Source organism: Panthera leo, chromosome C1 (assembly GCF_018350215.1).
Source record: "Panthera leo isolate Ple1 chromosome C1, P.leo_Ple1_pat1.1, whole genome shotgun sequence".
NCBI classification, from domain to species: Eukaryota; Metazoa; Chordata; class Mammalia; order Carnivora; family Felidae; genus Panthera; species Panthera leo.
Genome location: NC_056686.1, coordinates 42270593 through 42285899, shown reverse-complemented (window position 1 = coordinate 42285899; position 15307 = coordinate 42270593). Strand labels below are relative to the sequence as shown.

At 38.2% G+C, this 15307-nt stretch overlaps 1 protein-coding gene across 2 annotated transcripts in view; it reads right to left on the bottom strand.

The window, feature by feature from the left end:
* Positions 1–266: 266 nt before the first annotated feature.
* The window catches only part of ZYG11B (zyg-11 family member B, cell cycle regulator), a 91871-nt gene continuing 76830 nt past the window's right edge, over positions 267–15307 (bottom strand). For both annotated transcript variants that reach the window (XM_042951324.1, XM_042951325.1), the window contains exon 14: positions 267–4994. In XM_042951324.1, the coding sequence (XP_042807258.1) occupies positions 4804–4994 (191 nt within the window). In that variant the 3' untranslated portion in view covers positions 267–4803. The remainder of the gene's footprint in view (positions 4995–15307) is intronic.

Below are 15307 nucleotides of genomic sequence, written 5' to 3'. Positions count from 1 at the left end.
ATTTAAAATAATATTTATATGCTTAATATTTCCTCTCCACAAAACTGTAAGTTTCCTGAGGGATTTATGAATTATATAAACTCCAACACTTAAACAGTACCTAGCACAGGTATTTAATGAAATGAATGAATGGAGTTCCATCCAGTACTAGAAACTTGTGCAATAAAACCACTGGTAAGCCATTGCTACAAGTTAATAACTAAGGAATCTATATCTTGCATTAAAGCAAATAGTTTAGAAATAAAGTAGACAAGACACGCTTTACATAAAATTTATAACATTTATTTAGGCAAAAAAAAAATTCCCAAAACAAAACTCTGTACACACAACATTAATACCTAAGTGATGTCCTGATTTAAAATATAGCATGATTCATGTACAGAACACTCCCATTCATCTGGCCACAGTGAGAACAGTGCCTTCAGTCCAGAGAATTTGAGAGCCTTGGAAATGTATACACATTACATTTCCCAATGAATTTTTCATATCCTTTGAAAGGAGTTAAACTCTTCCATCGAAATTTAAGCAAAAGATAGCTTTTCTCTCATAAGTCCGTGGGAATTTGACAGTGGGAATTCTACAAAAGTCAAGGATTTTAAGATTTTAAAATTTTATTCTTGCAGATTATCTCAGTATAAATCTTGACATTAACATCATCCCATTTTTAAAGAAAAAAATGCTTTCAACAATTTCTTGCTTTTATGAAAGTGTATCTCAGCTTTCATTAGCTAAGTAGCTTCTTGCTTCTAAGCTGATTAAAAATAAGCTTAAAAGAACCCATTTGAACAGTTTCCCCAAAAGTAAGTTTGAAATTACGCTAATAGTATTAATGAACTAGATTTATGATTTTCCATAGAGTAATTTTGATAAATTTGGATTTTCTAAATATTCTTAATAGCCATTCTATCTAGCTCTAAAGTTTGGTTGTGCCATCCAAATGAACTTCGCTTCATCCAGAGAAATGAGAAATAGCACTGACTTTCCCATAATTTACCCAAAAATATTGGCTGAGGGGAGAAACAGAGAAAGCTCTTTCTCAGGCTACCCATCAGTTAATATAGAATGTCTTAGGTTAAGATTTGGAAACTAAAGAATGCATAATTAGGAGTGTACCGTGTCATGCAAAGTCTATCAGATACTAAAAAAGATAAAGCAATTACTCATTTAAAGCACATTGAGCAAATTCCTATCATACTGCTATTCTCATCACTGGATGAAGGTTGGATTTGCATTATTCCTAAAGTAAACAGTACATGAGTTAACACTTAAAATGAAAAATGTGTCAATACAAAGCAAATGGTAAAGATTAAACATCCAATATCCACACAATCATTTGAAACTGCTACAACGGATTCGAGAGGGAAACCGTAAGTTTGCAAACTTCTCTACAGGCTGCCTTAGAACACTACTCTGAGGCCCTATCCATATAAAGTTCCCAAATAAGTAACATACAGATAAAACTGCCCATATCAGCTGACATTATGATACTGCCTTTAATTTACACCTTCAGTTTAATAATACTGTTTATTCCAAAATAAAAGTTGCGCAATGAACAAATACTGTAAACATGGCATTAGAGAGGGCAGGAAAGGGGTGGGTTTTCCCTGCTACTCATGACCTCTTTTCAATCTCAGGTATTGGCTGCAGGTTGTTCTATGAGGGCGCCATGCATTTTAAAACACTAAGCCAAAACCATTGTTCATTAATGTATCGTAACTGAGAACATAAAATATATTTTCATTAAAACGTGCTCCAAAGGGCTAGAAGAAGGCCCAATCTTATCTTGACACATGGCATAATTAAATATACAGCTAAATGAAAGTGACTAGGGAGGAAAAGGGCCAACTCAAAAGGTCTCAATAGTAAGAACAACTTCTTAGGCTTGATAGATTTGATGTTTTTAAACACGAATCTTTGAAGTTTGCAAACAAAAGAGATCATGAAATTCAATTCCTACAGCACCCTTTTATGGCGATTCACCTCCACCTCAGGTAATTAAGTTGACTAGTGCCACTAACTGGCATTTCTGTCCAGGGGTAAAGAGCAGCAATATTTAAGGTCAATTCCTAGAACTGTGGGTCTGATACGATTTTTCAAATCCTCAATTAAGATCAGTAACCACTGAGGCCAGAGAGTAAACTAACTCCTTATTACTACTTGATTTATGTTTCTTTTCAACTGCCAAAAGGAAAAAATGATTTTTTAGAGTGTAAAGACCACGAGCAAAACTTATTTGATACAAAGAACAAGATGCCTGATTTCTGCTTTAATTTTAGACTGTTCTTGTTTTACTCAATGATACCAACATGCATCATTATACTCTAAAAAAGTCTAATTCCATTTCCTTTGGTAGATCTAAACCTTGCTGCTGCTTGTGGACTGATGTAGTGATATTTTACAATATCTGAGTGCACCAGTGATTTGAGCAATGAGTGGTTCAGCCCTAGTCTAAATTGTGCTTGAAACAGCACCTCTAAGCCACTGAAGAGGTAACCCTTGAAGGCACCAAGTACTGTTACATTCTACTATACGCATGTAAAAGATAGGCCTAATTAATAGATTCTAACTGTAGACACAGGCCAGTTATGCCTCATAATTTCAATATATACATCTACTATATTTTAGCCAGATTCAAGACCTTACAGACAATTCTGTGCCTTAGTTAGATACACAATTTTAAGAACCATCCCAACCACAAAGGCACTACAATTTTTATACATGGGATGTGAGCAATTATTTTGCTTTTAAGACTCAGAAATATCCCACCATTACCAATGTTCAAAGTAGTAAATTTAAAACAAATTTTCAGTATTTTTAAGTCTTAATCTATCAAGTTATTCTGAGCAATGAAGGGAGTTATTGTTTTCTGTACATTGTTAGCTTTCTGAAAACAATTTGTAAAGATAAAAACCTAAGCCTAGCCTAATAAGGAACACATACTTTTGCTTCAACAGGACAGAAGAGACACTTGAAGCCAAACTTCTCAAACAGGCTTTTCCCTAACTATGCAAGCTAAGAGGCCTGGAGATAGTCAAAATAGCTAGCGATTTCCAAGCTAGTGCAGGCCGGCCTATTTTCTACATTTTGCCTTAGACATTAAAATCTAGGAAAAAGGGGGAAAGCTAAAAGAATCTTCCATTTCCCCTGAAATAGACAATCCGTGAACATTTATCTTGTGCCTATAAAAATTCCTTAAACCAATTAAGTCAGAAGTAATCCACAATATAATATGGTTTTTAATGGTTCTAAATAACTCTTTTCTTTTAGTTTAAGTTTTCATCCCTGCGAAGGAGTATGAAATAATTCAAGTATGATTTTTGTGATAGTGGTATGAAATATGTATGTCAAAAATGCTATCAGCACACTAATAAGCCAGCTCCTTTCTAAATAAAAATGCCTCTGAATAATCACCATAATTTAAACATACCATTTTAAATCTCTATTGAAAACAGTTTAGCCATCTATGGAAAAAAATGCAGTCATCTGAAATTGTGATTAACCTCATTCACAAACTAAAATTTTAAATGGAAATTAAATTTCTTGGTGACTTGCTGCCTCCCAGCTGCCATTATTGATATAATGATAATTGACTCTTTACTCTGCTGTAACAGGTATCTCAAAAGGAAAGGCAATTGTCTAAAAAATAACCCATCAAAAAATATTTCCTTTTACACGCTACATCTAGAACCATTGTATTTAACAACAGTCTAATGCTTCTCATTCATTTTTGGCAGTGAGGTGTGGACATCTTTCTCCAACATGAGAACATTAAGATACATGTATTTTGAAAAAAAAAAAAAAGAAAGAAAGAAAATTTAACTTCTTGTGACAAAATTTACTGTTGTTAAGTATATTTAACTGAGCAGGTAATACCGTGTGTAGTCTCTATGTCACTGAATAAAATGACTTTGAAATAGAGGGAAAATAATGGTCGGTTTTAACAAGAGACAATTTTATAAAAATTCACATTTTCACAATAGTATGACTTATAGAGATTCAGACAATTAATCTTTAACACAGAATGTTGTAATATTTTACACTGTGATGTCCCGGGAAATATTTCTAGAGAGTAACCAGCAGTCTGTGTAGGAAGCAGCAGCCCATGCTTCCAGGAATAAATATGAAGAATAAGCTACTGCTTACTGCCTCAGAAGAGGTGGGCTCCAGGATAGCCTGTCCCAGTTTAAAAACTGTATTGTAAGAGCAGACCTTTCTCTAGTTCCTTATTTCTTTTCCCCTTAATAGTTTTCTTTCCAATATATTTTTTCTGCCATCCACCCAAGCTCCAGTTGGTGAGTAGCTTTCAAACAGGACTTGGATCTCCGCTCTTTCACACTAAGAAGGACATCTTATAAAAGGTACACAGAGAAGAAAGCCATTTTATACAGAAGCAGTATAAAACTTACAACTGAAGCAGTGCCAGAAATCAGGTTAACAGCTTATCTGAAACTGCAAATTGATTGGAAGGGACTTTAAGATCAGAAAAGTCTGGCTTAAGGGTTCGTGCAAACTTTATCATAAAACTGTAGAATTTCAAGCACAGGTAAGTTCAAACACGGAAAGATGTGGAAAATTTCCTAAAAGGCAATGATGAAGGAACAGATCCTTCTTGCCTCAGAAGTTAAAAATCACAAGACAAATTAGAGACTGTTCACATGGGCAGTACTTTACACCGTCAATCCCAAACTGATCTTATGACTCTTGTCATAGAAACCCCTAAAACATCACAGAGGGGAAGATATTCCAAATAAGCCTATCACAAAAAGGATTCCTGTGATTCAGTTATTCAATTACTTATGGCTATCAATTTAGCCTAGCCTGGGGCTGCTTTTTACAGGGAGGTGGTCTCCCATGGCGCACAATGTGTTTTTCTAAGCTGTCTAGAATGGCCACAGCAATCTGTTGGACATGGGGATCCGTCTGTTCATGTTCTTTGATGTTGTATAAATGCTGCAATCCTCCTTCCTCAATCAGCATGCTGCAATACCTTGAGGCTGAAAGAGGAGAAAGAGCTTTTCTTAAAACGCTTAAAAAAAATTATTCTACACACAAAAAAGTTCTTTTTGTCACTTAAATTTGAGCTATTTTTTAATTCTTTTTTTTTAATTTTATTTTTCATTTTTTTAAATTTACATCCAAATTAGGTAGCATATAGTGCAACAATGATTTCAGGAGTAGATTCCTGAGTGCCCCTTACCCATTTAGCCCATCCCCCCTCCCACAACCCCTTCAGTAACCCTCAGTTTGTTCTCTATATTTATGAGTCTCTTCTATTTTGTCCCCCTCCCTGTTTTTATATTATTTTTGCTTCCCTTCCCTTATGTTCATCTGTTCTGTGTCTAAAAGTCCTCATACGAGTGAAGTCATATGATTTTTGTCTTTCTCCGACTAATTTCACTTAGCATAACACCCTTCAGTTCCATCCACATAGTTGCAAATGGCAAGATTTCATTCTTTTTGATTGCCGAGTAAAACTCCATTGTGTGTATATGTGTGTGTGTGTATATATATATATATATATATATATATATATATATATACACATACATACCACATCTTCTTTATCCATTCATCCATCGATGGACATTTGGGCTCTTTCCATACTTTGGCTATTGTTGATAGTGCTGCTATAAACATGGGGGTGAATGTGTCCCTTCGAAACAGCACACCTGTATCCCTTGTGGTAAATGCCTAGTAGTGCAATTGTTGGGTTGGAGGGTAGTTCTATTTTTAGTTTTTTGAGGAACCTCCATACTGTTTTCCAGAGTGGCTGCACCAGCTTGCATTCCCAAAATTTGAGCTATTTTTGCTACTGTCTACTAATACATGCTAAACCTTGATAAATACCTCTGTAATGATGTTATGTCTACACTGCAAGGCTCCACACATAACAATGATTCTCTAATTCATATATATATACAATTCTCATATTCATATATGTATGGTTCTCTTATCAAGGCTACCAGAGCTATGGGTGGGGGGATTGGTTCCTCACATCCACAAGTCTCTATGTGGAAAGAAAGGGCAGTAGAAAACTTAGACGTTTAAACCAACCCTCTTCCTCCTTTCCTTATACTTTAACTGGGACAGATGAAATAATGGAGGCATATGGAAATTTTAAAACAGTTATATGGAAAAGCATAGACAATTACTTTAGACATGGTAAAAGAAACATTTGCATGTCCTTAAAAAAAAAAAAAGAAAAGAAACATCTGTATGTTCTTAGACTCAAAGTTTGATTAAAGTACCTTTCCATGTGGAAGGCTGTACGTTGGTTGGCTAAGTTGAATAGGTTTCTCCCATGTGTTTTATACAAAAAAAAATGAAATGGATAAACCATTTTTTTACCAAAAATAAATAAATAAAAATCATAACCTTAAAGCATAGGCAATCTGGAAAAGAAAACTTGTTTGATCCCAAATCATAAGTAAGATAGGTGCTATTACACTTTTATGCATTTCCTATATATTTAAAAAAAATTTAATGGCATTCATATTGTACATGTAATTTTCTTTTAAAATATTTTCTTTGCCTTGTTTTTAAGTATTTCTTCTTTTTATATATACCACTTTTAAAAGTATTTTTAGTTTTAGTCATATTTATTAAAGTATAATTTACACACAGTAAAATATACCCAATTTAATCTATAATTTGATGAGTTTTGGCAAATGTATACACTTGTATAACCACCACCACAATCAGAATATAGAATAAAAAAAAAAAAAAAACGGTTCCTTGTGCACCTCTGCAATCCCCTCTGCAGCCTCACCTAGGCAACCACTTCTCTAATTTCTATGATATTGACTTTTGCTTGGTCTAGAACTTCAAGTAAATAGGACCATACAGTATGTATTCTTTTGAGTCTATTTTTGCTCAGCATGGCTTATTTAAAAATTTTTATTTTAATGTTTATTTTTGAGACAGAGCACGAGTCGGGGAGGGGCTGAGAAGGAGAGGGAGACACAGAATCCCAAGCAGGCTCCAGGCTCTGAGCTGTCAGCAAAGAGCCCCATGCAGGGCTGGAACTCACCCCCTCAGCCTGACTTGAGATGTGTCCATATTGCTATGTATATGTGGTAGTGTTTTTTTTTTTTTTTTTTTTTTAAGTATTTTTAAAATTTGAATATTAGGAGGTTCCTGGGTGACCCAGTTAAGTGTCTGACTTCAGCTCAGGTCATGATCTCAGATTTTGTGAGTTCGAGCCCCACATCAGGCTCTCTGCTGTCAGTGCAGAGCCTGCTTCAGATCCTCTGTCTCCCTCTCTCTCTCTGCCCCTCCCCGGCTGTCTTTCTCTCTCTCAAAAACAAATAAACATTAAAAAAAATAATAAAACAAAATAAACAGGGGTGCCTGGGTGACTTAACCAGTTAAGTGTCCAACTCTTGATTTTGGCTCAGGTCATGACCTCACTGTTGTGAGTTCAAGCCCCATGTTGGGCTCTGTGCTGGGCATGGAGCCTGCTTGAGATTCATTCTCTCTCTCTCTCTCTCTCTCTCTCTCTCTCTCTCTCTCTCTCAAAAAAAGAAGAAAATAATAAAAAAATAAAGTATTAAGTATTTTAAGTAAATATTCTATTGCATTGACTATACTACGTATTTTTTTTAATCTTTTTTTTTTTTTTAATGTTCATTTTTTGAGAGACAGGACATGAGCAGGGGAGGGGGAGTGAGGGAGAGGGACAGAGAGAGAGACAGAGGATCTGAAGCAGACTGTGCACTGAGATGGAAAGCCCAAAGCAGGGCTCAAACTCACAAAACATGAGATCATGACCTGAGCCGAAGTAGGATGCTTAACTGACTGAGCCACCCAGGAGCCCAACATAAGTATTTTTGTGAACTTTCTGTTTCAGTGATCTTGAGGAAATACTTAGAATGCTGGGCAAATGCTAAATGTGCGCTTAACATTATAAGAAATCATCAAGCTGTTTTCTAACATGGTTGCATAATTTTTTCATTGTTCTAAATGTTTATTTATTCTGAGACAGAGAAAGAGAGAGAAACTGGGGGAGGGGCAAAGAGAGAGGGAGAGACAGAGAATCTCAAACAGGGTCCCCACTGTTAGCTCAAAGCCTGATGCAGGGCTCAAACTCACAAACCATGAGATCATGACTTGAGCCAAAATCAAGAGTTGATGTGTAACTGAATGAGCCACCCAGGCGCCCCAAAAATGGCTGTATAATTTTTCAATCTGATCAGTAATGAATGAGAAAGCTGTTTCACATTCTTGCCAACACTTGCCATCATCCATCTTTTTGTTTATAGGCAGCCTTTTTAGTAGGCATAAACTAGTGTCTCATTGTGGTGTTATTTAATTTTTAAATGTTTGTTTAATTTGAGAGAGCAAGAGCGAGTGGGGGAGGGGCAGAGAGAGAGGGAGAGAGAGAATCCCATACAGGCTCCACACTGACAGCACAGAGCTCAAACCCACAAACCCAGAGATTATGACCTGGGTTGAGATCAAGAGTCTGACACTTGGGGCACTTGGGTGGCTCAGGTGGTTAAACGTGACTTTGGCTCAGGTCATTGTCTCATGGTCTGTGGGTTCGAGCTCTGTGTCAGGCTCTGTGCTGACAGCTCAGAGCCTGGAGCCTGCTTTGGATCCTGTGTCTCCCTCTCCCTGCCCTTCCTCTACTCGCTCTGTGTCTCTCTTTCAAAAATACATAGACATTAAAAAAGAAAGATTAAAAAAAAAAAGTCACTTAACTGACTGAACCACCCAGGCACCCCTCATTGTGGTTTTAATTTGTATTTCTCTAATGACCAATGATGTTGAGCTTCTTTTCATGTGCTTATTGGCCGTTCACATGATCTCTTTGTAGAAAGTCTAGTTAGTCCTTTGCCCATTTTTAAACTGGGTTATTTTTATCATTGAGTTGTAAGAGCTCTTTATATATTCTGAAAACATGTCCCTCTATCAGATATATAACGTGCAAATATTTTCAACCTTTCTGTAAATTGTCTTTTCACTTTGTTGATGGTGTCCTCTGTAAATTGCCTTTTCACTTCCTTGATGGTGTCCTTTGAAGCACAAAAGTCTTCATTTTTTTAATTAAATCCAATTAAACTAGCTTTTCTGTCACTTAAGCTTTTGGTGTCCTAAGAAGCTACTGCTTAATCCAAGGTTATAGTGATTTATATCTATGTTTTCCTCCTAAAAATTTTATATGCTTATGTAGATGTAGATGTAGCTCTTACATTTAGGTCTAGAATCCACTTTGAGTTAGTTTTTAATGTTGTTTTTTTTTTTTTTAATTTATTTTTTGAGAGAGTGTGTGCAAGTGGGGAAGGGGCAAAGAGAGGGGAACAGAAGATCCAAAGCGGGCTCTGCACTGACAGTAGCAAGCCCGATGTGGGGCTCAAACTCACAATCTGGGAGATCGTGACCAGAGCCGAAGTCGGGCACTCAACTCACTGATCCACCTAGGCGCCCCTTGAGTTAATTTTTATATACAGTATGAAGTAAGGAATCAGATTCTTCTTTTACATGTGCCTACTCAGTTTTCCCAGCACTGTTTGTTGAAAAAATGACTCCTTCCCCATTAAATTGTCTTAGCACCCGTGTCAAAAATAAATTTTGGGGGTTATTTCTGAACTCTCAATTCTAATGCATTGATATATATGTCTGTCCTAAGGATGTTGAACATCTTTTCATGTGCTTATTTGCCATCCATTAATCTTCTTTGGTAAAGGATCTGTTCAACTCTTTTGTCCATTTTCTCTTCACTTGTATTGTTTTCTTATTAAGTTTTGAGAGCTTTCTTTCTTTCTTTTTCTTTTTTTTTTTTAAAGAAGATTTTATTTTTAAGAAATCTCTACACCCAACACAGGCTCAAAGTCACAACCCCAAGATCAAGAGGCGCACACTCCCCTGGCTGAGCCAGCCAGGTGCCCCGAGAACTCTTTATGAAAGTTTTGAATACCTATGCTTTATCAGACATGTGATTTGCAAATACTTTGATCCAGTATGTGTACTGGCTTTTGATTCTTTTAACAGTATCTTTCAAAGAACAGAAGTCCTTAAGTTCGATCAAGGGCAATTTAGCTATTTTTTTTCCTTTGTAGATCATGCTTTTGTGCATATTTAAGAAATCTGCAGGGTGGCTGGCTGGTTTGGTCGGTAAAGCAAGCAACTCTTGATCTCCAGGTTGTAAGTTCGAGCCCCACATTGGATTGTAGAGATTACTTAAAAAATATAATCTTAAAGAAAAAAAAAAGAAATTTGCCTAACATCAAGTCACAAAGATTTTTTGTTTTCTTCTAGAGCCTTTTTTTAAGTTTGTTTATTTATTTATTTTGAGAGAGAGACAGAGCACGTGCACATGGGGGGCAGAGAAAGAGGGAGAGAGAAAATCCCAAGCAAGCTCTGCACTGTCAGTGCAGACTATGACAAACACGGGGCTTGAACTCAGAAACCACTGAGATCATGACCTAAGCCGAAACCAAGAGTCAGACACTTAACCCACTGAGCCACCCAGGTGCCCCTCTTCTAGAACTTCTTTTTTCTTTTTAACGTTTATTTATTTTGAGAGAGACAGAGTACGAGTGGAGAAGGGGCAGAGAGAGAGGGAGAATTCCAAGTAGGCTCCACTTAGCGCAGAGCCCGACACAGGGCTCAGACTCATGAAACCGTGAGATCATGATTTGAACCAAAATCAAGAGTTGGATGCTTAACTGACTGAGCCACCCAGGCATGTCTTCTAGTACTTTTAAATAGTTTCTTGTTTCATATGTAGGCCTATGATCAATTAAGAGTTAATTTTTGGGGGTGTTTGGCTGGGTCAGTTGGAAGATCATGAGACTCTTGACCTTGAGGTCATGAGTTCAAGCCCCACTCTGGGTGTAGAGGTCACAACCACCCAATCAATCAGAGTTAATTTTTATATAGAGTCCAAGGTAGAATAAGCTCACTTTTTTTTTTTTTTCCTAAAGTAGGCTCCATGCCTAAAGTGGGGCTTTTTTTAAAGTAGTTTTTAATTTATTTTTTATTTTTTGTAGTAATCTCTACATCCAATGTGGGGCTGCTCAAACTCACAACTCCAAGATCAATAGTTGCTCTTCCAATTGAGCCAGCCAAGCACCCCTCACTTTTTTTTGCATCCAGAGATCCAGCGGTTGTAGCTGGATTTGTTGTAGCACCGTTTGTTGAAAAGATTATCATTTCTTTATTGAATGCACTTTAAACTTACATCAAAAATTAATCAACCATATATGTCTAGGCCTATTTTTGTATTCTTTATTCTGGTCCACTGAACCTTTGCCTATTTCTATGCCTGGACTTGCAACTGGTGTCTGAAGTGAAGGCAGTCTTGTGGGACTAACCCTTAACCTATGGGATCTGACACTGTCTCCAGGTAAATGTCAGAATTGAATTCAATTTGTAGTATGCACAGATGCTGTCTGCTGAGAACTGGAAAACTGCTTGGTGGAGTGTGGAAAAAAACACGTGTTAGAATTGATGTCAGAAGTGGGGTTTGAGGGGTGCCTGGGTGGCCTAGTTGGTTAAGGTATCTGACTCTTTTGGCTCACGTCATGATCTTGCTGTTCATGAGTTCGAACCCTGCATTGGGTTCGGCACCATCTATGCAGAGCCTGCTTGGAATTTTCTCTCTCCCTTTCTCTGCCTCTCCCATCTCGCATGTGCTCTTTCTCTCCCTCAGAATAAAAAAAAAGAAAAAAAAAAGGAAAAAAGAAATGGGATTTGCTATAATGGCTGTGGCTCATAAAAATATGTGGTTTGGGAAGAGAAAAGATGAAAGAGGGATGAAAAACCTCTGATTCCAGAGTAGCCAGGTATTCACCATGATATGGAGTAGCAGCTGAGCTGCAATCAGTTACTAAAGGTAAAAGTTGCCAACAGAATTTAGAGATGGATCTAAACCTTACCAGCAACTGCTTGTGGCAGTGGTTAGGCAGATTAATCAAGATAAAAGGGCCAGGATTCCTTGGCATGACCCCTCACTGGGGACTCAAAGCCTTTCAGGTAAGGCTGGGCAAATTGGTCAGGGAATGGAAAAGTTACCAAAATCCACTGGTGAAGCCCTAATGTGGGCTTATAATTAGATCGAGAGAAAATAAAAATGTGTGGGTTGAGGGGCACCTGCGTGGCTCAGTTAAGCGGCTGACTTCAGTTCAAGTCATAATCTCACAGTGTGTGGGTTCGAGCCCCACATTGGGCTCTGAGCCTGGAGCCTGCTTCAGATTCTGTGTCTCCCTTTCTCTCTGCCTCTCCCCCACTCACACTCTTTCGCTCTCTCGCTCTCAAAAAAAAAATAAAATAAAATAAACATTAAACAATTTTTTTAATGTATGGGTTGATGGAATTATGAAAGGTGGAATGTTTAAACAGGTTTTATGTAAAGAAGCTGTGTTTCCTTTACCTGAATGTCTTATGGGAATGAGCATTATGTCTGGCTAGGGAACACTTCACCTACCTAGTAATATAAAGTCAAAATCTGTGGATGAAGTCCTAATGAAGGCTACAGTCAGGAATGTAATAGAATTAAACTAAAAGTTTGTAGGACAATTGGTATGGTTGAGTAGGCTTTATGTAAAGTGACTGTATTTCTTTTACTTGACTGTATTATAAGGATGGACATTTTATTTGACTAGGAAATGTTACTCCTACCTAACATTGTAAAACAGAAAGCATGTAAATCTACTCTTCAAGCAATGTTAAGTAGACACGCTAAATGGGTGCCAGAAGCTTTCTTAAGCCTGTGCAGTGTAGAATATAGGCCGAAGTGCTGATAGGGACAAATTCTCTGTGCCTTACTTATGTGAAGAACAGACTGGGGCATTGGACTAGAGAATTTCCAACCAAGAGGCATTTACTACCTTGCTCTCTGACATTAACTGAAGCTACCTTATGACAGAAGGATTAAAAAATGATCTTAAAACCTGAAATATGCATGGTGTTCTGGGTGATGTCAGAGAAACACTCTAATGGGGATGGCAGTGCTAGGAGAGTTCCCTAGTGAAATGGAAATTGTTTATACAGGATAATGCTAACCTGGGGAATGCAAGGAGGGTATAATCATGGGCAGGAAGACTCTTTCTCCCTAGGACCCACTTTGAAACTGCACAAGGAGCTGCTACATTCTATCATCACTTGGACAGTACCTTGTAAACAGCTGTCCACTAGCCAACAAAGAGTTGCTTGGTTTGTGGACAGTAGTTCCAAGGTGAACAGACAACATCCTGTTTGAAAGGCCAGCACTCTGACTAAAAAAGGTAAAAGCAAATGAGCTCTGTGAGCTGAACTGCATGCTGTTTTCCCAGCAGTGATTAAAGAATTGAAAAGTGATAAAAGGCTCTTGTTGGGTTTTTAATGACTTGAGGGCAGTGGTCAATGGCCTGAGCATACGGATGGGCACAAGGGCAATAGGAACAGAATTGAAGGGGTGCTCATATGAGACATGGCCCTATGGAAATCACTGTGGGAATCTGAAGAGTGCATTCTAGTAGGACATTTCAACGCCCATCAGAACTCCTTGTAGGTTCAGAAGATAACTGGAATAGACCAGCAGAAGAACGTGCCTGGGGTGGCCTGGGGTGGCCACATGGGTCCATGAAATAAGTGGATATGGAGATACTACAGCAATGCAGATATGGGCTGAATGTAGACATATGGCAATCTCTGAGGCACAAATTGCCAGCAAGAACGGTTCAGCCTTCCAGCAAAGGAGACAGACACTGTAGATGGCTATGTGGCAAATTCCCTGGGGGGAAAGGCCCTGATCATAGCTAGCAAGTCAGACTAGCACTGGTAGTCCTGGGGAGATACAGATGGGTCTTGACAGAAGTAGATACTGACTCTGGACTGGGCTTTGCTCAGACAGTGATAGATATGAATGCTTAGAATGCTATAGAGCAACCAAAACATAAGACATTGAAACAATTTGGACAGCCGACTGTCATTTCTTCTGATCAAGGAACATACTTTACAGTGTATAATGTTGATGGAGTTCAGGACATATTGCCCTAAAACATGGCTTCTTGGCATATTGACCATCCTAAGCTAAAGTTGTTTGAGAAAACAGCAGAAGCAGGAAGATTACTCTGACTTCCCTTCCCTCACCCTTCTTCCCTGAAATAGGTCATAAAACGCCCATGTGAAAGGTACCCTCCTTGTACCAGGAAGAAGGAAGATATTTTATCACCAGAGACCTGGAATTGGGGGCTGAGAAATCTGTACAAACAAACTGTATTTAACTAACTCTTATTTTCCTAGCCACTTCTTCACCATTTACTACCCCTAGCCAAAACATCTTTGTCTTGTCAATTTTTCACAAATTTGTTTCTTTATCTAAAAGGTATAAAAGCTTCCTGCTCTGGTCACTTCAGGGCTTCATTCTTGTTTGAAGATTCCCACATATAAAACTTTGAAGTTTTAATAAAATTTGTATGCTTTTCTTCTGTAAATCTGTCTTCATCAGTTTAATTTTCAGGCCCATCTGCTCCCTCGAGGTAGCCACCTGGGTCCATGAAATGAGTGGATCTGGGGTACTGCAGCAATGCAGACAGAGGCTGAATCTAGACATTCTTCCTGCAACCTCTGAGGCACAAATTGGCAGAGCTGAGTAACACTTTTTCCTCCCTTCCAATGTTCAACAATGGGCAGAGAGAGATCTTCCTCAGGGTAACAGTTTCAAAGAATTGGAATGGGCAATTCATATATTGGTTGTTTTAAAAAGGGGGTGGGGGGCGCCCGGGTGGCTCAGTCGGTTAAGCGTCCGACTTCGGCTCAGGTCATGATCTCACAGCCCGTGAGTTCGAGCCCTTTATTGGGCTCTGTGCTGACAGCTCAGAGCCTGAAGCCCGTTTCAGATTCTGTGTCTCCCTCTCTCTCTGCCCCTCCCCTGTTCATGCTCTGTCTCTCTCTGTCTCAAAAATAAATAAATGTTAAAAATAAAAATAAAAAATAAAAACGGGGTGGGGTAGAGGTGAGAAACAGGTCTGAAGAGCTAGATTCCATGCCTTTGTGAGAGTATGCTCATGCTCAATATGAGTGGGGCTAAAAAGAGTGTCCCCACTAGATATTCTTCTGTTTTTCTGGTGGATCCAGAGAAGAGGGAATGGGAAAGGATGCTGGTATGGCTATGTAATTCTTGCCAAGGGAGGATACTGGTAAAATGACTATACTTTTTTTTTCCCCCTTCTTCTTCTTCTTCTTCCCTGTATCAATTAAACTTAAAAAAAATGTTTTTAATGTTTATTTTTGAAAGAGAGAGAGAGAGAGAGAGAGAGAGCAGAGTTGGGGGGGGGGGCAGAGGGAAAGGGAGACACAGGATCTGAAGCAGACTCCAGTA